Genomic DNA, 25102 nt, shown 5'->3' with positions numbered 1-25102 from the left:
ATACTGAACATGGCTCAGTGCCAGGAACTTCAGAGGAATTAAACACATGAAAAAAATTACTCATGTGTGCAGTCCCATTAGAATCTACACAACAACTTGAGAGTAAAGTTGCTCATGTGTTTAACACCAAATAAATGAATCTGAAATACATTCAACTCATCAGAGTCCCCGTCTGTCTTCTCTGTACACTTTATGGCTTGTTTATAGCATGAAAAAAATTCAGAGACTGCTTTTCCAGAAGAGCTTCCCATGTGGACATACTTATTCTAGATTAAAAGGGGCCCTTCCCTGATTTATTTTTTCTGGATAAAGGTATGCATATGATGTAGTACGGCCATGCATATGGAAAGCCTATCCATATGGAAAGCTACTTTGCAATACTATTCTGCTTCAAGTGAACCTTAATCTGAAATAACATTCAATGTAGGAATACATTAAAATTTCTGTTAAACATCAATGAAAGAAATCCCAGATGTAGGAAAGTCAATCCAAATTCTAAAACCCTGGGCCCGCTGAAATCACTGATAATTCTCCGCAACAGTAACGTTAAGTTACTCATCCTGCTGTTAACTTCTTTCCTGCTGCAAACATATGTTGATCTTGCAAGACAAATGCCAGAATATTACTAGAGAAAGTGATTAATACAATGGAAGTGGTTTAAAAAAACACATCTCTGAACACTTTAGCTTTGAAAACATTATTAACAATGCTGTCAGAAGCTATGAACCAAAACACCAAATACTTCCTCACCACATTCTTTCAATCATAGTTCAGTAAAACATTCTCATCAAGTCAAGCTTTTACTCCTACAAAATACTGAGGAAACTTAAACCTGTATTTTGTAGAGTGAAATGAAGATGAGTATTACTGCATTAATGTACCAGGGTGAAACACAGATTTTCAAAAACAACATTCAAACAATAAAAACTCGTTTGGGTGGGAAGAGCACCACACAGTCATAGTTTTGGCAGCGGAAAGTATCCAACTTGTGTTTCTAAATCTACATACAAACACCCAGCTACTTACATCTTATTTCTCCTTAAACAACTAGTAAAGGTTAACTGATACTTTTCTAGATTGTTTATTTATGCCACTGAGAATTACCTCAATTCAACTGTTTCATTTAATGCAATCTAGACATTTTTACTTTCTGTATAAGGAAGGTTAAGATTTATTCATGCCCTTAACATACATTAATTAGACACTACCTATAAATAACCTGCAATAAGAGTATCTATTTGAATAGGATACAATCACTTCAGGGCTTGTGTCTTTTCAATCAGTCAGTGTCCCTGCAGTGTTTAGAGTGGCAGAGGGGAAGTGGCCTGTGGTTAAACAGAGGAAATACCAAGGAATTTTAATAGAGCAAATAGTCTCTTTACTTCCTACAGGGTACTACTTCAAAGGCAACCCTGCTCCAGAGCAGACAATGTGTTAGAGGGGCCATCAGTCATTTAATAGTATGTCAAGTCTACTCAAAACTTACATGCAGACCAAGATAAATAGCACATAACTGAGACAATGGGTACCATCCTGCAGTCATTACTCTAACAAATGCTGCCCGGCCCTAGTTTTGAAGACAATCATAAGACAGACTGGTATTACAAAATCAGACTATGAAGTTAAAACTAAACAGTCAAGATACCTAATAAATTGGTGAGGGAAGTCTGAACTTGAAACTGAAAATATAATAAAACCAGAAACACATGCAAATATTTAATAAGCTAAACTGTTACATAGGTTGTGAGGAATACAGACAAAGGGCGGCTTAAGCTAATTGGAAAGTGTGATTTTTGCTGATCTAAGAGACAGCCAAAATAATTAAATTAAAATAATTGTACTGCAGTACATTCAGGTTTCATACACACAATTGTATTATGTAAGCAAAACCAAATCCAATACAAACTGCATCCGAGTATTTCTATAAAGGCCAAAATACACTAATCAAGTGTTACAACTTTTTAATAGCGATAATTTACTTGATAGCTGATGCAAAACTTGACAGAAACATGCACAGCGGTGGGTACGAGCCTGTGCAGCATCCTGCCCACATCTGGTGAAACATACAATAGACACACTGCGCCAAAACATTTTATTCCTCATTCTCAGTTAAAAAGACCTAACAGGGGAATGTAAACCTTAAAGGAGTTCCAACCAACACAAAGATTCAGGTCTTAAGCTTTATCACGATTTGAAGTTTGGTTTTCCACACTTTTTTTTACACATTTTCCAATGCTTTCGCCTTATTAAACTATGCCCTACAAACTCCTGAGCTGCGTGTTGCTGTAACGTTCTCGAAGGAGGTGATCTAAGACCAAGAAAATCCTTAGTGACAGTCTAACAAAAAGGAAAAGCAATGAAAGTCAGTTCTGTTCCCTCTAGTTCCTGGATCACCACGCTTCAACTACGCTTGTAACTACACATCGGCGGAAAGGAAAGAAAAAAGAGCACACACAAAAAACCACATCTCAAAGTTATTTAGAAACACACACACAAAACAGGGACAGCAAACAAGAAAAGTCTGACAGCAAAACACACCAGAAACAGGAACAAAAGGCGAAGACCAAGTAACAAAACGTTTATCACCTTCCTCCCCCTTTCCCCCTCCCGCAAATTTCCTACATCCTCTGTATAATGATCAGGCCCGAAGCTAAGACCCCAAGCCGGCCTCGCATCATTAAAATAACAAAGCCCAAGAGATCGCTTTTATCCTCCTCGCAGCGCAGGTCGACCTAAGGAAGGCGAAAGCTGGTGGCGAAGGACCTGTCGAGTGACTTTTTGGCCCTCCCTGGTTGTGGACTGCCTCCCACCCCCGGGCGAGACACCCGCACAATTCCCTTCCCGGGACATGCCACCCTCTCTCCGGGCCGCAAGTTAACGAACTGCCAGACGCAGCGCCCCGGGGCAGCTTTATCAGTGGCCGAGGGCACTTTCCCCGCGGTAGCAGCCCGCTGCCCCACGGGGCCGTGCCCACCCCCAGCGGCGCTCCCCGGTCAGCGCCCGGCAGCTCTCGGCACCCCCCTAACACACCGCACCCCGCGAACGCGGCTGCCTGAGCGGGGGACCGAGCAGCAACAGCGCTCCGCTCCGCTCCACTCACCCTCCCTCCGCAGGCTTCGGCTGCTGCCCCCCTCCTGCCGCTGGCTCCTCCAGCGGCCCCAGCGGGCTGGTGGCCACCGAAAGAGGCGACAAGGGCGAAGAGGAGAGAGCCGAGCTCCAACCCCGCTGCCATGGCACGCAGCAAGCCCCACACCACCGGGGCTCAGGGGCCACTGCCGCCGCTGTGTGCATGCGCGCTACCGGCCGGGGCGGGGGGCTCCTCCCCGCCTGTGCCCGGCCCGGCCCCACCGCCCCCCGCGGGACGGCCCCTCCCCGGCCCCGGCCGGGGGCTCGGCGGCACCAGCGCCTGCCGGCGCACCTCCACGTGTGCTCCGCGCCCGGCAGCGCTCCGTACACGGGGGCCCTCTCCGCCAGACCTCAGCGGGCTTGTGTCCCCTCCGCAGCATAACGGGGGCACCAGCACCTGATCGGCCGCCCCCGGCCTCCTCTTCGCCCGTGCGATACTGTGTTACTGATCCCGTCACACCCAGCAGCGCTGGGTACAGATCACAGAAACCTATGGGTTTGGGCTTCTCACGAGGAGGAAAGGATCGGTGGCACTTCACTGTCTGGGGTGATCTTCATAGTGGTACAGCCCAAGTATGCAGCACCATCAGGGCCACTGGCCAAAAATCATAGATCTTTCACAACTAAAGAGTAATGCATTAACTAAAGCCAGACAAGATGGAGGAATATACTATCACAGAATCACAGAATGGTTTGGGTTGGAAGGAATCTTAAAGCTCATCCAGTTCCAACCCTTGCCACGGGCAGGGACACCTTTCACTAGTCCGGGTTGTTGGAAGCCCCATCCAACCTGGCCTTGAACACTGGAGAACCTGTGCCAGCACCTCAGCACCCTCCTAGAGAAGAGCTTCCTAACATCTGATCTACATCTCCCCTCTGTTAGTTTTAAAATTCCAGTTGCAGAAATTGCAACAGAAGCTCTATGTAGCAATAAATACTTCAGCTTTTTCAGTTGTCATCTCTACCGTTAATTTTGGCATTAACATGCTTTGACCAAAACATTTTTAATAGAAAATAAATCACATTTCTAATAGATTTCAAATGCAACTTACTCTGATACGCCAGTGAATTGTATCAAGTACAAACCCTTCACCTGAAATTCTCCAAGTCAGGTAAGAGAGAGAAGCCCAAGGCTCTTCTGAATAACAGAGCCACAGCATAATTCAGCTTGGAAGGGACCTCAGGGTGTTGTTAGGTCTAACCATCTGCTCTAAGTAGGCCTAACTTCAGGTTCAGATCAGGTAGCTCAGGGCCTCATCATACGTCACCTTTACACATCACAACTCCAATGATTTTTGAAACTTTTGATATTTGGCAAATCCAGTATTATAAAAGACCCTATAGTTTGGATTACAATAGTATGGGAAAACACCACTAAGCCAATCAGTTGAAAGGATACACGACCAGTTGGCAATTTTTAAACCTGTGCTGGTTTTACCCCTGTCAAAGGGGTTTCCATCCTTTGTGACTATTGCAAAAATAACACAATAAAGCTCTCCTCAGCTGCTGAAGTCCATGAATCACAGTTACCTTTGAAAAAAGGTTTGTGACTTCTGGATGGCCGTAGCCCTGCTTCGTGACATGAAAAGAAATTCTTGCCATTGCACGTTTTTCAGCACAAATTGGAGATTAGACTGTAGTCCTTTTAAGGCCCTGGGAACAAGGGATGCTTATTTTCCATTTCCTCCGCAGGCTGGAATTCTGAAAAAAGGGATGTTAAAACTACTCATTCTGTAGGTGGCATTTCACTGACTTTACAGTGAGATAGATGTCTTCTGAGGCCAAGTATGTCCCAGACCAGAATCAAAGTCTAGCTGATATTTTTTCACTGTATACCATCCACTTCTGCTCTACTGTCCCCTTGCATTACCTACAACTGACCAAGAAGGCTTAGAAACTATATAAGCTTTTTTTTTTTTAACCAAGTCAGGCTGTATAAAATCTGTGAGCAACTGGTCCTTTTGTGTTTTGATGCATTACAAAGGACAAAGCAACACTATATCATGGCTAAAGAAAGGAAGACATACACACAATTTCTTTACAGGACAATAATACCTCTGCTGCCCACAACCACCTGTGACAAACAATGACTTTTTGCTGAACACATTGCTATTGATATGCAAACAGATCTAAATTACGGGGAAATCAGTTTGGCTTTTCTTTTAGCAGAGACCGAGGCTGCTGGAGAAGCTGAAACTTTTAAGTGAGAACTCAGGAAAATTAGCATTATCTGTGCTGCTGCTGCATTAGCCTACAATGATTTTAATATAAACAAAGACAGACTGAAGAGTGACATTTCCCAGGGAGCAGAATAACTGCAGAACTCTTTGATACCACTGATCACACTGGCAGCACCCAGAAAGCGGCTAAATTATAAGTCTTACTTACTGAGACCTCAACTTACAAGCACAGAGCAAAGATGCTGACAAAAACATCGCTGATGCCTCTTTCCCCATAGTTAAGCTAAAACCAAAATGACACATCTGAAAAGAATTATCTCCATACTGCCACCAATGTCTAACTTAACTGACATGAATGAACTGACTGAACACAGTATTTCATTGCTTAGCATGCATTCAGAATAATTTCCATTGCAATTTTTTGTGGGAAAGAGTAGGGGAGAGGTGGGAATCAGATGACAGCAGTTAACATTTTTAGCTAGATTCTCCAAAATGCTGCTAGCTAATGGAAGGGCAGAAGTGGTTGTGGGGACTCTGCTTTTCTGTAGGCTCTTTTGTCCTTCTTACAACAGTCTCTTGTTTCCAAATAGTATAGAATGTGTAATATCCAAAAGTCATGGGTATCAATATCATGCATTCTACAGCTGGTTTTGGTTGTCACTCTACCTTTTTTGCTTAAAGCTAAAAACCGTTTTTTTTCTTCCCTTCTCTTAGCAGCTGTTCCCAGATGGAAGGGACAGTGAGAACACAGCAGCTCCTATAAAAACATGAAAACTCATGTAATAAAAAGGTCTGATAATATGGTTAAAATTTACTTACCGTATTTTTCTGTGACTCAGCAAAATTCCTTCTTAGACTTGGAAGTTGTATGCTCCATCCATACTTTGTATTTCTAGCACAGAAACCTCTTCCAAGAGAGACCAACCTTTACCGCAAAGGAGTGAGGAAAACTATGCACTTTTGGGCCAGAAAGCACACATCGTGCTTGTAGAAGTCTTCAGCTTAGTCAGACAATCACAACTATTGCAGTATCACATTCTGTTAGAGATAACCACCACCCACTGTTAGGAAGCGAGGATGAGCTACAGCAAACCAAGCAGACAGAGTGCTCAAAGATCAGCAGCATCTCAGAAACCTCTTACCGGTCTGCAATCACAAAGTATCATCTCACTTTCCATAAAAGCACAAATAAGATCCCAGAATAGAAACCCCACAATGTGAGGGTCTTCTGGAACTTCATCTGGCAGATACTGGAAAGCAGAAAAGCAGATCTCTTGAAAATAACCACTTATACTAAAGTGTCCCACTGGCATGGGGGTGGTTTACCTGTGGAATGAACATCTAGCATAAAAAGGAAGAAAGATCTTCCAATATCAAACATTAAGAGCAAAATCAGAAAGTGTGAAACGGATGTGGATACTCTTAGCAAAGTCATGAACATTCCCACCAGTGTCACGGGTTCCAAAATTTCTACTCTCATGGAATCTTCCATATTATGACGTGCCATAGTTTCAACAGGTCTGGCTAAGCTTAAGTGAAGGATTTTCAGCTGGTAAGACAGTGACCCCAGGCCATAAAAGTGAATTGAAATTTGAATCAAATCTCTCAATTGTTATGAATACTTCCTTCGCTCAAGGCAACTTTGAAACCAGTAGGCCTTGAGAGAAATGCTAAAAATTCATTAAAACACCGAGTTCTGAAAAGAAAATCTGCATTACTAGTTTCATTTTATAGATGGGGACGCTTAGGCATAGAGTCATAAAGATGCCTGCTTTTATGTCTTGCACACATGCTCCAGGCTAAACCAGTAATTAGATTTGGAGTCAGGAAAGCCCCTGCCCCCTGGTAAGACCAGAAAAGACCCCTGTGTGTAGTGGGCTTTGTTTTTAATTTGCTGCTTTCTGTAGACACACACACTACTTCCTAAGGTCATCCACTACCAGTGGGTGCTTAAAATAGTGTGGGCCATGGAGCCCAGATCTAGCCTTCAGAGCAATTCCATCCAACTGTCTGCTTCTGTCCTGTGAGTGGCACGGAGCACAGCACGCTGTCCTGGCAGCCAGCTGCCTCCTGCTCTCTCCAGACATTTATTGGCACTTCTGGAGTAGCTGCTGCTGTGTCCAGATGGACTTGAAAGTGCAATTAGATGCATGAATTGTGCTTTGACGCTGGCAGCCACCACTTGTATAACCAGATGCTTTGCAACAAGTCCTGAAACTGAGCACGAGTCCTTAGTGTGGCGTAAGTTAGAGGTTACAAACCCCTTGTAATGTACTGGCAGTAGTCCTTCTCACTGCTCACTTTTTATGTCACACTGTCACGTTTGAGCTTTTTTCTTAGAAAGCTCAACTTTATCTTCAGGTATTTGGGGATGTTTTGAGGCATGTAGTGTTCAGAGTGAATGAAGAGTGAATGGTCTTGTGACCTTTCTGGATGACTTAATGTATCCTACAGGAAATTGCATTTAATGACAAGGAAGTTTCAGTCCTATATTCCTAAAGGTTCAAGTTAGTGTCAGATGTAGGTTATGGTGAAAAGGAACTGACTAAAATAAATCAGTCATTATATGAAAATTACCTCTGATGACCATCAAAATAACAATTTATCAGTGATCCATGGATGCAAATCTTCATATAATATTACCACTCCCCATACTGCAGAGTTCTCTGTATTGCATACAGGCCAGCTTGTTCTGCTGGCAGAGAACGTTTGCAGTCAGATGTCAACTCCGTATTTCAGTTTTGTTTTGCATCTGTTTATTCACATGAACATAATAAAGTTACAAACGGTTCTCAGAAATGATTCAACTTACTGATGTGCCACCAAACACACTCCCCTCCCTGCTCCAAAAGCACACTGCATTGACTCACTCTGTGGCCACATGTCTTTTCAGAGGGAAGGAGGAGCAGGGCAGGACTGCATCTTTCAGCAGCAATCTTCTGTTACACTGGATTAGATGTAATATGAAACTACACTTTCAGAGAGAAGCAGATTTGTGATACAAAGAAAAGTCAAAATTGCATGAAGAGTCATTTTTCAATAAAGATCCTGCTGAACTAGAAATATGCCAAACCAAAAACTGTATCCCCAAAGTTATGCATTTTATTCTTTAGCAATAACTGAATATTTTTTATGTATTGCAGAAAAATACTATTTATATGTATTGCAGAAAAATACTGTTTTTTCTGCAATATAGGCATTTAATCTTAGCAACTATGAAAAATGCAAATCAAGATCCCCTCAGTGCAGTCTGAATACATGCTAGAAGTGTTAATAAAGTCACATTTTTACAGAAGTTTCTCAGTTTTACTTCTAGTCTCAACCCTTTCTTACTACAGGCACAATACTTTCCATCCAGACAGCTTGTCATTTTCTTACTGCAGGGAAACAGGGGGAGAGGGTGGAGGCACAACCCTAACCTGATTTAACAGTCTATTCTGAAATGCAACAGCATCCTGTGGCAGTGTCTGCAAAATTAATCCTAGCACACTAAGGGACCCCTCGCTGAGCATAACCTGCCTTAAACCCATTCCCATTTAACTGAGGGAGAGCTATTTGCTCAAGCACTTCAGGATGACATCATTTGTTATTTGAGGCCAAAAGCTAAGGGTAATGAAGGGTAAAGAAAATGTTTTGAAGATTTTTGTAATTCAAATGCATAGAGACACCAGTAACAGATACAGCTACAGAACAATAGGAACAGGGTTGGAAGAATTAAGAAAAAAAATAATCTACTCTTGTGAAACCATTGTGGAAGAGGATTGGAAAATACTTTGTCAATAGCACCTCATTCTACTCCCACTAAGGGAAATACACATACAAAGGAAAATATGAAGGCTAAAGTGCATGGAAATTGTAATCTTTGCTTATATGGTGGATACATAACATTTCAGAGAAGATTTTGAAAATATTTTATAGCAGATTTACAAGAGAATCCACAGTAATTCTTCAAGATTGGGCTAAAAAAAGAGAGGAATGTCCTTGAGGAAGGAAGCAATTGGACCTCAAGACTGAGTTTGGGGCTTATTTTTGTAAAGAGTAAGATAAATATGCAGATAATAGGCTGATCAAGCACAATAAATGTGATTTGTTAATACTCACACAGCAAGTCAATGCATGCTAATCTAAGGTACAACAGATAATTAGTATTTGTTTCCGATTAGATGCTAATGGTAACGATCACTGAAAACACCACTCCCACTGAACTGTAATTTATGACAAAATGGTTGCCCGGGACCATGGGTTTACAGGGGAAAGAAGGGAAAGAGCGGATCCATTTTCTCATTTAAACAACAACATCTGCAAGAAAAGGGGATTTTCCACGTAATGTATTTCACAGAAACATGTAACCATAGCCAACTGCATTCTGGGGCAATGCTGATGCCTCATCAGAATGCTTCCCTATGACTTCCTTTCTCTGTCAAAATCGATTGAAACAACTTACAATTATATTGTCAGATAGGCACATCCGATAGCATAGAATAAGATGCTGTTCCAAGTGAGAGAATTGCACTTCACTGTACGCCTCATATCCAAATATCTACCTGGTAACTTAGAAATATTTGAATCAAGAAAGAAATTTTAGTGGATATTATCACATTTTTTAATACTTCACCCTGACTAACACTTTGAAATGCATGATAAATAATTAAGAAATGCACAGTATTTAAAAAGCACAAAGTCATTTCTTATCCTCCTAATGTGATAAAACAATGATGAATGAAGAACCTGGTGGTAGTAAGTGTTTCCGTATGGCAAACCTTTGCTTCGTCAACATGGTCTTTATTATCACAGAATAATTATATAAGTAGGTGTTGTACCAGAAGTCATTCTAAGTTTTATACAATAAGGAGAGGGGTTCTAAGGATTAGCCTACTTTGTCAAATGCTTTCTAGAATGTAAAAAGATTCTGCTGCCATACATTGACTGTGTTGGGCAGTCTTACATACATGGATTCATGAAAGCAGCCCAACTTAATATCGAGGCAAGATTTTAAAAGGCTGGCTGCCCAAAACTGATATAGCTAATTATTAAATGTTCAGACTACCAAAAATATTAAGCACCCACCACTCTCACTAGATTCAATATTGATCACTAAGAACTTTTGAAAATCAAACCCAGTGTCAAACATTTCTATGCATATACAATGTAAATTTAGTCACGAAGATCGTACAACAATTCAAATAGGCAGTTACATTTTGTCCACCCACAGCCTAACTCACAACTCCAGGTTTTCCTAAAACTTAAAACATATAGAAATTGTAATTATAAATTCTAGCCACAAGAGGGCAAGAGCAGCCCAGCGTTTTTAAAGGCATTTCAAATACAGGCTGTTACCACTGTTGCAAGATTTATTAGTTTGATGTCTGATTTAATATGAAAAAGCAAAGTGACTAAGATGCAGCTAATATATAGCCAACAATCTTAAATACAGGTTATCTGATCTGATGTCTTCTTAATTTCCTTAATATGGTCATTCATAGAAACTGAATCCCAAGATACTTTGGAGTATAGTATCAAGGATGCAATACAATTCTAAAGATAAAAAGGGCGAAATCTATTGTTAAAAGACATATATTAATTTTCATTTAATAAATAAAACAGTATTAAGAGAGCAAGAATGGACTAGAGAAAAACAAGATACAATAAGTTCATGCCAGGGTTACAGATTATTTTCTTTTTTAAGATCACAGTGAAATATTAAGTTTGAATCGCATCCTATATATGCAATTTAAAAATGGAAAATCCCCAAGATTTTATAATGATTAATAATAAGACTAATAATATAGATAACTTTTAATGAAGGGAACTATCATATACCACCACTTTTTTCCTTTTGCTCTGAATTGCACAAGGTTAAAGAAAGGAGTGAGACAATACTAATTGGGCTCTCCAGCCATCACAGTGGCAGACAATTTCCTGGTTTAGGGAACAGGGAAACTCAATAGGAAAACACAAACATTAGACTGTAAATCCAAAACCAAGGAATGTGTGCTTCCCTCCCAATCCAGGTGTAGTACAGATCCTTACAAGACCCCAACTACACCAAAGCCTGTGCATCCCTAAGCATTTTTGATCATTTTCTTACCTCACTGCTGATAAACAACATCCTGCAAAAACAGGTATTAGAGGGAATTCCATGGATGGCTTCTTCTAAACCTAACAAATATGTGATTAGTTTTCTATTTCGCTAGTACGTCTAAGAAAGCCAAACTGCAATGCTAATGTTAACGTATCACTTCATACTTTCTCAGATTCTCCTGATTTGGTCTAAGAAAACACTGATGGCCCACACCTATATCATTTTGGGCGCCAAAAATATAAAGACCACATTTTCCACATTTTCTGTTTAACCATTTCCCCCTCATACCATGCAAGTCAAGGGACAATTCCTCAGCAAAGGAATCTAGAACAGTTGCCTCTTTTACAGCCCTAGATTCCTCTCCCTCACCAACAATCCTGTTTGCCCATTATTGCCATGAGAACTTCCTTTGTAATGCAATCAGATGGGATCCTGCCCCCTTCCGAAGATGCTAAACAGCCCCAACTCACTGATAATGACCATTACTACTTTGTCTTACTGTCCCATTATCAAATAGGTATCTGAGATGTTGTAAAGAGCTCTAATAAAAGTAACAGAATATGATTTTGAGTCAGGAATAAAGGGCATGGAATAGTAATTAAGCTCAATCACCACTGTTCAAAAATATTTTTAAAAATAAAATACTTTGTATTTCCCATCCAGTTATGTAATACTAATTCCTTTGCAATGAACGGACAAAGAGCTCCAAGCTAACAACTGACAGGGAAACTAACGGAATCCCAAGAAATCAAACAAACAAAAGTTATTTTACAATCAGTTTCTAAAAGCTTTGATTTCATGATGGCCAGTTAACCCTGGGAGTTAATCTCAACCTTTCAAAATTAGCTTAACTTCAAACTAGGTAAACAGGAAGTGTTTGCAAATGATTTTACACTACTACTGTGCAAGTCTTGTTAAATACAGTCACATAAATGTTGGATGATTTTTAAAGCCACATGTCCTTATAATAATGTTATGAGCACAGCATTGATCTTCTTCCATACAACTATATAAAGTCCTGGGGTTTGTTGCTTTAGAAGTATTTCAAACAAAAAACTTCGAGCAACTAGAAAAATGTAGATGCACCCACACATACCATGAAAATTATAACATACAGTTTGCTGGCGTGCTAGAGCTTGCTATTTTTGAGCACAGACTGGATAAACTAAGTAATTGCAAATTCAAGGTTTTAAATGACAATTTAAAGCATGGTGTTCTAAACCTGGGCTTTCAATGTGAACACATTGAAACTTAAACTCTTAAACTACACTTCTGTGTGGGCTGCAAGCAATAATACTACAGTGGAACTTTGGAAGCACCGGCTCTTTGTTATAAATTAATCTGAATCTGCTTTTTTACCATGAGCATAGTTCACCTTTTTTAGACAGCACTAGTCATCAATGGAGTTTGTGATTAGAAAGTTGTGTTTAAGATAGATACACTAATTAAGAGAAGAGCAACAATTTAAACTTACTGAGTTGCAGCATCCCAATTAGCATCACAGGCACTGGACCTGTTTCAGGAGGGCACTACTAAAATGTGTAAATGCCATTACAGTCAATGACAGAAGCCCATTATCAAACTGACTCTAGCCCAAATTGTAGCTATTGATGGAGCTGACATACCAGCTTGCCAACAGTCTTCGAACTAGCCAGTTTTTTTTTGCTAGAGCAGTTTTTCACCACCCTAGTAAATTTATCAGCTTACCACAAGGTCAAATGATCACTGCAGCCAACACAAGGCAACATGGCTGGAAGTAAAGGAGGTTGTGGCTTTACAAAGCTCAAGTCCAAACAGAAACCAAGATGGCTGAGACTTTCTGATCACAGTTCTGAAGGGTAGATGCAGACAGAAACACTGCAAAGCACAGCATGCAAAACTGGAGTGGGACCAGAGTTCAACATGCGTTGTGGCCTTTTCCTGATATAGCCCCATCCACTACTGTTTCGTGGACTTGCTGTGCTCAAACAGGTAACATTGAGTATTACATGTGCTACCAAGGTATCCCATAAAGCTGCATATTATCAGGAAGTACAAGAACAGAAAACCCTGTGAACTCCAGCCTAACATATTTTAAAACGGAAATTAAGAAACAAAACAGCTGTACTAGAAAAAGTAATGGCCACAATTTAAACATGCGCTGGTCCAAGCAGGTATAAATGTAAGCTTAGAGGTTAACTTGTTGATGTATTTACTTCAGGAAGAACAAGCTAAGCCAAGATGAAGCAAATAATGCAATTACGGTACTAAACTTCTTGCCTCTTAGCACTATGTGCAACACTCTTAGTATCTTACACCAATCATTCTTCTCGTAACAGTTGCTAATTGAGAGCTGGATACCAGGGCTGACTCTATTATTATTCTGCTACTATTCTACTTACTCCTCTTAAATTGCTCTGTCAGGCTTCTGTCACTTGAGACGAGTTCCATTATAAGAGACATTAGGTGTATTTAGGTATTTGCCAGATAATAGAATAAAGTTCTTAAGCATCAATCCGTACAGATTAGTCTAATCTGTTGCTGCTGGAAACCTTATTTCCAGCAGTAAAGTAGACAATAGTTTCAAATTACCTACAATAAGGTTAAGCTATGGGCAATATATGTTTTGAGGTAAGAAAAAAAACATAACAGAACTCATTCATTCCCAATATTGTCTTTACCAGATCAGGTAGGTATCTGAATTGAGATTCTAGTTTCTCTAAAAACTATTCCTAATGGATTTGGCTCCATTTAAATTGCTTTATTTGTGAACATTCTCTTAAGTATTTCTAAATGCAGAATACAACAGAAGCTCAGTAATGCTATTTCCTGAATCCAAAGGATGAATAATTAACATTTAAATATTTGATAAGAATTTGGTTTTTTCTCACAAAAATAGGATTTCCATGAGCAAAGTCAAACCATTAAAAATTTTAATGAAGGCAATAAGCCCATGAAGTTAAAGACAAAATGGCAAATACCTGTAGTCTGGTTCTAAGGTAATGCAGCTTTTCAGTAATACTTTTCAGAAAATAAAGAAATGTTTTTTATTTAAATAAATCTCCAAAATACCAGCTAAGGACTTAAATCAGATTATCCTTCCCTTTAGTTTTTTCTAACATAAGACTACATAAAACTGTTTTCTATCACCCCTTTTCTCAAACCTACCTTCAAATCTATAGGACAGCAGATATCATGGGTACAAGCATCGAGAAAGGAAGAGCAACACTGGGTTTATTCATAACAGGTACAATGTTACCATGTAAAATCCTAAACTACCTGCATTTTGCAATACCTTGCAGAAAGTCAGCAAAGCTACACTGAGTCATCCATTATAACAACTGAAATGTATAGATGTGCGCTAAGAAAGAGTACAAACTGAAGAAACAGCAGAGCATGTAAGAAGAGAGATAGGAATCAAAAACTATCTGGAAGCAGTAGAGACGGATCTTTACAATTTTAACACCTACCTCTTCTAGAGACTACACTGCAGCAAAAGTAACATGCCAGGAAAAACAAAACAGAAAACCAACCAACCAAAAAAAAACCAAACCCAAAGCAAACCAGTCTGTTGTCATTTTATTATTGTTAAACAAGAAAGTGCAAGTGAAGAACACTAAATGTATGTGCACTACTAAAATGCTGAAAGAACTGATGGATTATTTCCCCACGCACTCCCCCTTTCCATTTAACTATTATTAGCAATGATAGGTTGATTTCTATGTCCTCAGTGTCCTAATGGACCTCATAGAAGCTGAGTGTCTGACTGCAAATGCGCCCAGTGGCTAAGGTATATAGATTGAGGATTTTGGCTCAAATTCTCCCTCCACGGAATTTTGAAGTACTTTGTATAAAACTGTTTCCACAAGAAATCTGAAAACCAACACGACAGCTCAGTGGCTAGGCAAGCCTTCAGTGTGGGATGGTTAGTCTGAGATCTCTACTCTGAATCAGATAAAACAATCAGATAAGCACACATGTAATTTCTTCTCCCCAGTTTTCAGAATTTTTCCCCATGTTCTTTTTTTATTTAATCAGATTAAATTATTCAGTTCCCTTTGGCCACTGTAAATACAGTTTTGGCTCAAAATAAAACTTATTTTTCAAGTCACCTGAGTGGGAAAATGCAATTAACCAAGCTTTGTATCTAAAATTGTGGGATTTATGGGTTCTTTCAGGTTTACAGATTGCAATATTATTTAAAGTCAGTGTTTCTGCTGAACCATCAGCCTAACACAAAGCTATTTTTTCTATAGACAGCTGGGCCCATGTAAAATATATCTCTAGTACGAAACACAGGCTGGAGTCTCATTGAAGGACACCAGCACTTGAAGCAAGTGCTTAAAGCTCTGCTGAATAAGGAACAGTGTAATGTTCTTGCACTGTATAAATACTTACAATGTTTTCCTACGTCATGGACATAAAGAGTTGGTTTTTTTTTTATAAGGACCTCTTTAAGCATATTACCTTCAGGCTGAATAGTAAATATGAGGATAACTAACTTTCAAATACTGTTTCATAAAAATTAATTCAATCCCCCAAAATTAACAATGATCTGGATATCTCATGTGGTCCCAACTGATACGATCCTGTGAAATGCTCACTCTGTCACTTATAGATACTAGGGCAACATCCACAACTTATACTTTCAAGAGCAGAGATAACCAAGTTGAAGTTTTGAATAGGCACATAGCTTAAATTAATTAAAATATGATATTTAAAACGTTATCATTTTCAGCTTCTTTTAACCAAAGAATTGTTCAAGCTGAACAGGCAGCTGAATACTCACCCTTCCATTTGAGATCCTTTTTCTAAAAACCATGTTCGTTATGAAAACTCGCATGCTCTCTATAAATTAGCTATTTGAACTCCAATGCACAAGGTTTCAGATAACATCTGTTTTGCATATTTTGTATTTCAGACTTTAAACACAGTTTTAAAACCCATGAAGTTTTGTTCAGTCATCTCCAGTTAAGCTGTAGTAACTTGCATCAGCTGAAAATCTTGTGCAGCCTAGGGTTTGGATTTTTTTTAACTGCAGAAATAGCTACACCTTTCTGAAAATATTTACTAAAATATATGGGAAAAGTTAATTTTTTCTACAAAAAGTAGATTAGAATAATATTTCAAGTATTTACAGTTTATTTGAATGAAAATTATTATAAACTTTGAAATCTTGAGATAATAATTCATAATTAATCTATCATAATTACTTAATACAAGCTATGAAAACTCCAACAATTCTTCATGTTGTATTGTAGTACAACAAACCATCCTTCCTCCTACTCCAGCAGGCTGGAGGTAAAAGTGGTTTTTGCTATTAGAAACTGAGATTCCCGGTGTGATCTTTTCAGCTTTGCACGACGGTTCTGGAACCAGATCTAAGGTTGAAAGAAAAGGCATAGCTGTTCAGCAATACAGCACTTCAGCAAAATAACCTTTGAAACTTAAAAGATATTCACATAACTTCACAGTATTTTGTGTAATGACAGTAGTTTGGAAGTTCAGTACAATTTTTAAAGCTGCAGGTGAAGGGATGTGGCTACCTGCAGTCATTTTAACACAAAGAAAATCCCTCCCATCTTAACTGGAAAGCGAGGACCAGCTTCACTGTAATTAGTATTAAAAACTAATATTAAGTGACACTGAATCAGATGCTGAAATTCACACACAAGTCTTAAGGTGTTACTTCTTCAGCTCTTTAATTAACCTCATCAACCCCAATATAATACTGGCATCAAAAGCTTAATAAACATGAAGGTGAGGCCCAAATTCTCATGTTTATGGTAAGCTTCTTATCATATTGGACAACCTGGAAATCAGGAATTAAAATCCCCAAGCAGACTTTGGTTTTGGCCAGATAAGACATAGGCTCAAGCACTGGTTTCACTCATGAATGCTCTGACAGTCTCACAAAATACTTAGACATTCATACAAATTATTTCAATATTTGTTTCAACTTTGTTTTTCAAATATGGTGACAAGTGTAATATGAACAAGATTTGAAAATGTAGAAGCATCCAGTCAAGTTCTGCACATGGTAACTAGAGATTAACAGAGCAGATATCATGGAAATACTAGTGATTAAAACTTCATCAACACTGAGGAAGAAGGTTTAAGATTTCTGAAGTAATTCAATGGCTTCTGTTTCACAAATCACTGAAAGCATACACGTGTAGACACACATTGTTTTAAATCAAGATTATTAAAATGATTGCTACTGCTCTCAAACTATTTATTTCTATAATAAGAGTAGATGAAATCAGAGAAAAGTTCAAATAAATTTTTAATTACCTGGATCCTGTCTTCATCTAAATCTAACTTGCGAGCCAGCTCTTCTCTAATGTCAATGCCAGGGTAGGAGTTCATTTTGAAAACATTTTCCAAGACTTCAATCTAAGAAGATTAAAACACACACGTTGAATAGTTATCACTACCTACATAGCAGTAATAAAACAGTTTAGTTTGTTTAACAGGAGACTTTCCAGCAATGTTTGCACAATTCTGGTTCCATGCATAGACACAGGTCTCCTGAAAAAACATTACTGTTAATATACACTGATTGCATTTCTCTCTGCACATCACACTGAATTAGGCAGCTATTATAGGCTTCTACCAATGTTTTACTGAACTACATTGTCATTCTTTTCTTAAATGCTGAGAAAATCCCTACCTGGTTTCTAGTGAATGCAGTTCTTGGTCTTCTACCCCTGTACCAGCTCAATTCCCGTTTGAAGGACAGCCTGTCGGTGACTGAAAGATATTTTTCACATTTCAGAACTTTCTCCTCTTGCATTGGATTACTGTTAGCATGAAATAATGGATTTTCATAGCAAACAACGGGGATTTGCAGACGGGGATTACTGTCATCACCTAAAACTAGAGCAAACAAGAGTTTCAGTTTACTGGGATTTAGTAGAAACATGAAAAGATACCCAATTTTAAGGGAGTAAAAGCTTGAGAGCCTGCTGACTTACCCAAGTTGGTGCATGCATCCATCCATGGTCTGTGAGGTTTCACAGATGGAATACCATCTTTTTTCTGCTCCAGTCCCAGAATGCTCTCAATGGAAAATGAGCACTGTGTGGGTTTATTTTCTACAAAACCAGACCCCTTCCGAAGGTTCTGGGAGGCAGCTGTGTTAGCAGCACTCAGCGAGGTGCTTGCCATGCCTTCACCTTCAGCCAGCACAACAGGTATACTGTACTTGCATTTCTCCACCAGTCCTCCTTATAGCTATGCTGAGAAGGGGGTTGGATTTGCAACGTCATTAATTCAAATCTTTTATTAGAAAGTTTTAGCATGTCAATGCAAACTCTGCCACCGAAAGGCACGAGCAGTTAATTGTTTATTTGTTTGCAAGTAATTAGCAACTAATGGTGACACTGGGGGGCCACCAACAGGGACAGAAAGTGTTATCTCTCCTAACCAGAGCATCGACTTAACTTTCCCAAAAGAAGCTGTGCACAAATATAGTACTTCTCTTTTATTTGAAATCATTAATGTATAAAATCAGTTTTTAGAAAAACTTTAATGGACTCCACTTACCTAAACACAGCAGCGTGATAGGAAACCAGTCAAGTAATAAGTAATCTCATTTAAGTGAATTTCCTTCCAAGGAAATTTAAAAAATAATCTCTTAATGCTATTAGGGTAATCCTGATGAAAATGCCTCTGTTTTTTCATATGCATATGTAATGGTGAACGTGGTCAATAAAACAACAATAGCTTTTGGCATAAGGCACCTGCAGTGGGTTGGGAATGTTGTCAAAGCTCAGTGTAATTGCCTTCCAAGTGCCTGGATTAGTTAACAGGAACAGTTGCACCAACTATTTTAAATAATTCATGCATTCATTTTTCCTATTAAAATAACTTTCTTGCAGCTTTTTTGAAACATACCATATGTGAAATTTCCTGGTCATTCTTTACAATATAAAAACAAAACTTAAAGCAATAGAAGCAGTACACTCAAATCTACTGATTTTAAAACCTCTTTTTACTGCTAGATATTCCTCCCTTCTTGTAATTTTATAACCAACAAAAATGTATTTAAAACCTACTGTGTGAACACTTAAAATGACTAAAAACCATGAGTAAGGGGGAGAAAGGAGGTAAAGGTTTTGTAATGAAGTTCAAAATTGGAAAACAGAATTCTGATTTCATCCATTATAGATAAAGTACCAACTAAAACATACCCAGACTCTCGCATCAGGCACAGTAGTTTATATGTCACATGTTTAAAACCAGCTTTTGGTCAAGCAAAACATCTCTGCAGAGATTCCTCCTTTTTCTTATTTTGGACAAAGCTTTATTTTGTAACATGCAAAAATGAGAAGCGTATTTTTAATTCCAAGATGCAAAAGTTATCTCTCACATAAAACTTAATTTGGAGCACATGATGTAGGAGCACAGGAGCATGTAGAAGTGTGTGCTTTCAGAGCAAAAATACGGCCCTCTGTTTCCTGTTTTACCGTTTTCTCAGACTAGTTTATTCTGTGTAATCAGTTACATTCACACGGCTGAAGAAATAAGCTGTACCTCTGCTTTGATTTTCTGTACACTGTAAACAACCCAAGACTAATCTTGAGGAAAAGACAGAAGCAGGACAATTGCTAAGGAAATGGCATGGTCTAGAATTGACAGTGTGCTGTGGGAGATTCCACAGAGAAAAAAAGGCAATCCATATGTGGCTTTATATCAGAAAGATATTCAAGCTGATGAGTGTTGACTTACTGGACTGATTTTGCACTGTGCAATGAGATGGTTGTCAAACAAAACTATCAAAAACGGTGACAATTCATAAGTGATCTTACCAGGGACACCTTCTTAGCACATACCAATGGATATAAAAGTGGCATCAATGTAACAGCAGTGACCACCCATAAGCTGAGCTCCAATCAGCATTTACCAGCCTCAGCAACCAGGAAGTGCATACATATAGAAAGGCCACAACGACCTATGTATGAAACCACTGCTTGCTGGAACATTTTGGGAGCTGGAGGTAAGTGGGGAGCAGTGTTAAGCAAGGGCCTTACAGCCCTTTCTATTTCAGTACAGCTGTTCCCAACACAGCAACCCATGACCTTGACAGAGCTACAGGACCTCTTTTCTTGACTGCAGGCAGGTATTTTGAATATTCTGACTCCACACCAGGTCCAGAGAGTACTAAGACAATGCAAAGCCATGATTGGTAGACCAGTTTTCTGCCTCTACAAGTCTCTAACATGGACACCAGGGTGATTAATGATTATAATATAAATAGCTAGTTTCCAAATACAGCCCACTAATTTTTCTAAAAGAACTTAAAACCCCAGCACAAGCACTGATACAAAACACATTTCAGAAAATATTTATTTCTCCTGGATGAATATGAATGAATTTAACCTGAGCTAAGACTCAGATTACCACACACTTCAAGCCCTGCAGTGGCAAATACCTTCATAGGTATTCTCTTCAGGAACCTGTCAAGAACTATCAATAAAGGCAGGCATATGTAGTAAGAGAGACATTTATGAGAGGCAAAACTAACCATTAAGTTAAGCAAGTATTATATATTTTAATATTATTATTACTATTTTATGGAAAAAGAATTCTTCAGGGTAGTCCGCTTTTGGCTCCCAGTTTGAAACTCTGAAAGAATTCAGAGGTTTTTTTTATAACTTTTCAGGGAAAACAGATCCTGGTAGCACTCAGAATTTTCATAAACTAGACCAAACCCAGTTAACTCATTTGCTGGGCAAGGTCAGACACTGACTGCCATCTGGTGTTAGGGCTTGCCAGATCTTAAGCTCCTTCAGCAGTGCTGAGAAATGTGTTATCATTAAAATAATATTACATTAATTTGCTTAATGGTGAATTTAGTCAGACCTGGAGACTGCAATGCAGTCACTGAAACATACCAACACTCCTCATTTTAAACAGAGTTTGTGGCTGTAACTGCATATAGAACAGGAAGTAGGAACTCAGAAGGTCATAAGATAGACTCTCACATTATGCTCTCTCATTTCTGAGCAATTCAATGAAATTGGTAACGCCCTTTATCTAAGAGCTTTACAATGCTAACACAGCTCTACATAACTGTTCATAAAAAACTCACAGGAAAAGTTATTCTAAAGATAAGTCTGCATTACACCAAAATTCACTTGTGTCCCTCAGTCTTCAAGCTCAGGCTGGATGGGGCTTTGAGTAACCTCATCCAGTGAAAAATGTCCCGAAGTGGGGTTGGAATTAGATGATCTTTAAGGAGCCCTTCCAACACAAGCCATTCTATGATTCTAAAACAACATTTATGTAGAGATAAATTCACTAGCAAGTCTGGCTGAAGGTCTAGCATTCACAAGTTGCCAGCTTTCCTTGAAGCATGCTTAGTTGTAGAAGAAATCTATTTGCTATCAAAATAAACAGTCACCAAAGCTTTCTGTAAGAAATCAGGATGAAAGTACATTTTCCACAGTGCAGAAAGCATAAAGTTTTAGATCTAAGAACAGCTGGCAGTGAAATTTCCAAGAATTTCCATAGAAAGCGTAAATAGGCCTTGAGCCTTCATTCAGAAACTATATATCATTGTTTTGGACCATTAGGTATGACCAATGCTTCCTTTGCAACCCATATGAAATTACCTAGCGAGTTAAATACCATTGTAGGGGCAATTAGAGCAACACAACAAACATTAAGTTGAAATCCTAAGTAATCGATAATAGGAGAAATCAGTGCTCTTTGGATATGCAAATCCAATCCTCTTACAGCATCACATACCTGATGACACAGCAAACTAATCTCTCTTTCAAATGTTGCACCACTGTTTTTTTGCCCAGGGACAGTAGAGTTCATCTGTTTAAGTAGGTGAAAAGCTCTTGTTCTTTAGAGATGTGAAGCCTCTAAAGACTCTGTTTATACCAGAGTAGGAAGAGACCACACCAAGAGTTCTTGGGGTCTGAAACCCCAATGCTTACTGCTTCTACCTTTTGCTGTTCTCACCCATTGCTACTCCACTGCCACATCACCTTTTCACAGTGGCTTGTGCAGTATTTTCAGCTTTTTAAAAAGGTATAAAGGGTATATACAATCTTTCTGGATTACTTATCATGCTCAAGAAAGCTGCCTTTCATCTCACTTTTCCAACAGCTTCTTTACCCTGCTGCACTAGTATTTAACCACCTCAGATATCCTCCCTTTCAAATATGATTTGAACATGAATAACAGAGATTATATTTAAAGCCAACTTCAATAATCGAAAGGTTTTTTAGGCAAGAATAACTCAAAATGATTAATCCCCAATTTTCACAAAACATGACTAAAAACAGTTAGCTATTTCTTGGCTGAAGTAAATGCTATTTTTACCCAGACAGATAAAGTGGGTACAGAGAAACTCAAGGTAAATCCGAGGGTGGCACTAGCAACAGTCTTAGAAATAGTATGTTAAACAGCAGGTAACATGCAAATAAAGCCTACCTTATCCAGACGACAGCTTCACCCTCCAGCAGAAGCAAAATCTTCTTTCCATTAGGGGACACATCTGGAATTTACTAAAGAGTCCTTGGCTGCTCTTTTCCCTGTTTACATAGTGCCAAGTGTTAGTCCCCCACATTTTCAAGGCCTCTTAGTATTCTCTAGAAAGAAAGATGAAAAAACAAAACCACCCCCCAAAGAAAACCACCCAATCCCACAAATCCAGACCCCCAAACAAATAAATACATCACACAGCAACAAAAATCCTGCAATGCTGAAAAAAGCGTGACACTAAAACTACACTTATCAGAGGGTTCAGTGGGATTCTTCAGTTCATTACTATCAAGTCTCATCTGCTGCTGTCAAATTTGTACCTCGAAGCTTTCGGATGCCTTTAAACATTTGTTAAAAAAGTACACAAAAGGTGAGAACCAGGCTAATAATATCTTAAAGAAAGCTTCAACACAAGGGTTCTATTGACAAAGCTGACTACTAATTCAGAAAAGCCCTGGTATACTACTGAATTATTACAAAGATCCTTGTCATGCTACTAAGCCAAACTGAATTGCGAAGATCAATAAAACCAAGACTCATGTTTATGTTATGTGCCAGCTAAGATACCAAAGCATATTTCTACATCTTAAAAATATTTGGCTTTGTGTTTTCTTCTACAAAACCATTAATTCTCAGAGAGCTGTTCTCTATTCATAGCAGCCAAAGAAATGTTTGGGTTTTTTTCCCCTATCACTTACACCTGTAAATATACAAAACTAACAAAACCCAATTCCTTTTAAAGTTACTACCTTCCTGAATTCTGCTAGGGAAATGCATCTTGTAGAACAAAAGAGAGCATTTCTTACAGAACACCCCAGTAAAACTTACAAGTTAACTGTCTCAAAACCAGAAAGCTATGTATATATATACCTAGGTCATGGACCCATGCTAGTGTTCTCTCACGTAATAATTTCAGATACAAGACTTAGTCTTTAAAATACCTGGTACAATAACTCTGTATTATTATCCTAATGAGACAGGGAAAGAGAGAAGTGGTGTGACTTGTTTCAATCAGGAGTCACCAGCTGAGCTGCTAAATAAACTGACTGAACCAAGCTGCACCTTTCGTCACCACTGCCTCTTTCGTCACCACTGCCTACAAAAAAACCCAAACCTGAACCAAACACGCACCCCTCCTGTCCTTTAATTGTTTTGTAATTTAATACCAGCCTTTTCCTGCTTTTAAATGTAAAACATGATCCAGTACAACATAAAGAAAGGTCTCTATAGCAATACTGCACAAGAGTTAATTATTTGCTTTGCCAGATGACTTTGTATACTTTCTAATCTGGCTTTATACTAAGTTCACCTAGCCCCCAAACAGCAAAACCAGCAAAGAAACAGCCTCTTCTTTTTTTTACTGTAAAAAAAAAAGTATCTAAAAAGTTACAAATCATCTATTAAAATGCAGAAATTAAGTATCATCAAGTAGTTTCAGCGTTGAACTAGCTTTCAATTTCAAACACGATGTACAATTTGTTAGTCTTAAGAGCGAGAACTTTATGCAGCCTCTTGTTTGACACACAGTATATTTTAAACTGGTTTTAAATGAATAGAAATTTAGACAGATATTCTTGATGAGCAATTTGTACATACTCAGTGCCTGCTAAGGGATGTACTCTTAAAATATGAATTGCTTCATATGCAGGAATAATGTAAAGTACAGTAACTTCCGTCAAAACATAATTACAGAGGACAACTGAGGAATATGCTCTTTTTAAATAGCTTACAGTGATCTGGTCCAATTCCAATGAGCCCTCACTGTAGTTTTAAGCATTTAAAATTGGTCACAGACCTATAGCGGCAAACTTCACTAGTCTAACACAATAAGGAGTCTATTAGAACTGATTATACTCTTGGTTCTGAAAGGGGAAAATTGCGGTCGGCAAAGTTTCTGGTTTTAAGACCGGAGCTTGGGTCACCTGGTCGTTCTGCGGTTATTATCTGGTAACAAAAACTACAGGGATAGAAATATTGCCTTAATAAAATCCCTCGTGGATGGTAATGAAAGACACGACAGAGACAACAAAAGGCTTCGCCCAAGGGATGCTGCAGGTGACAGCCAAGGGTGCAAAGGGCGCTCCTGTCAGGGCAGGATCACCACAGTTAGCCCCGCTGTGAGTCCGCCCTCAAGACAATTGTCCTGAGAAGCCTGCGGCAGCAGGACAAACGGGGCGAGTTGGGCGCAGGGAGCTGTAACACCGAGCCACCTTTCCTGCCTTTTCCCAGCCGC

The 25102-nt window shown here is 38.9% G+C and overlaps 2 protein-coding genes across 2 annotated transcripts in view; both read right to left on the bottom strand.

Moving 5' to 3' along the window:
* The window catches only part of IL17RD (interleukin 17 receptor D), a 47982-nt gene extending 44655 nt beyond the window's left edge, over window positions 1-3327 (bottom strand). The window contains exon 1 of the mRNA XM_057417709.1: window positions 3101-3327. Within this exon, the coding sequence (XP_057273692.1) occupies window positions 3101-3232 (132 nt within the window). The 5' untranslated portion in view covers window positions 3233-3327. The remainder of the gene's footprint in view (window positions 1-3100) is intronic.
* A 13149-nt stretch (window positions 3328-16476) lies between these two features.
* On the bottom strand, window positions 16477-19596 carry HESX1 (HESX homeobox 1). Its single transcript, XM_057417728.1, has 4 exons — window positions 18345-19596; window positions 18041-18246; window positions 17662-17763; window positions 16477-16748 (listed from the first exon to the last, which is right to left on the bottom strand). The coding sequence occupies exons 1-4, from the start codon at window positions 18535-18537 to the stop codon at window positions 16650-16652; spliced, it is 600 nt and encodes a 199-aa protein (XP_057273711.1). The 5' UTR covers window positions 18538-19596; the 3' UTR covers window positions 16477-16649.
* Window positions 19597-25102: the final 5506 nt, after the last annotated feature.

The sequence above is a fragment of the Pezoporus wallicus genome, unplaced genomic scaffold, assembly GCF_028554395.1.
Source record: "Pezoporus wallicus isolate ANWC-B61680 ecotype Strahan unplaced genomic scaffold, APGP_CSIRO_Pwel_v1 contig_8542, whole genome shotgun sequence".
Taxonomy (NCBI): domain Eukaryota; kingdom Metazoa; phylum Chordata; class Aves; order Psittaciformes; family Psittacidae; genus Pezoporus; species Pezoporus wallicus.
Note: the sequence above shows the minus strand (reverse complement) of the source record. Positions and strands in the feature narration are given on the sequence as shown.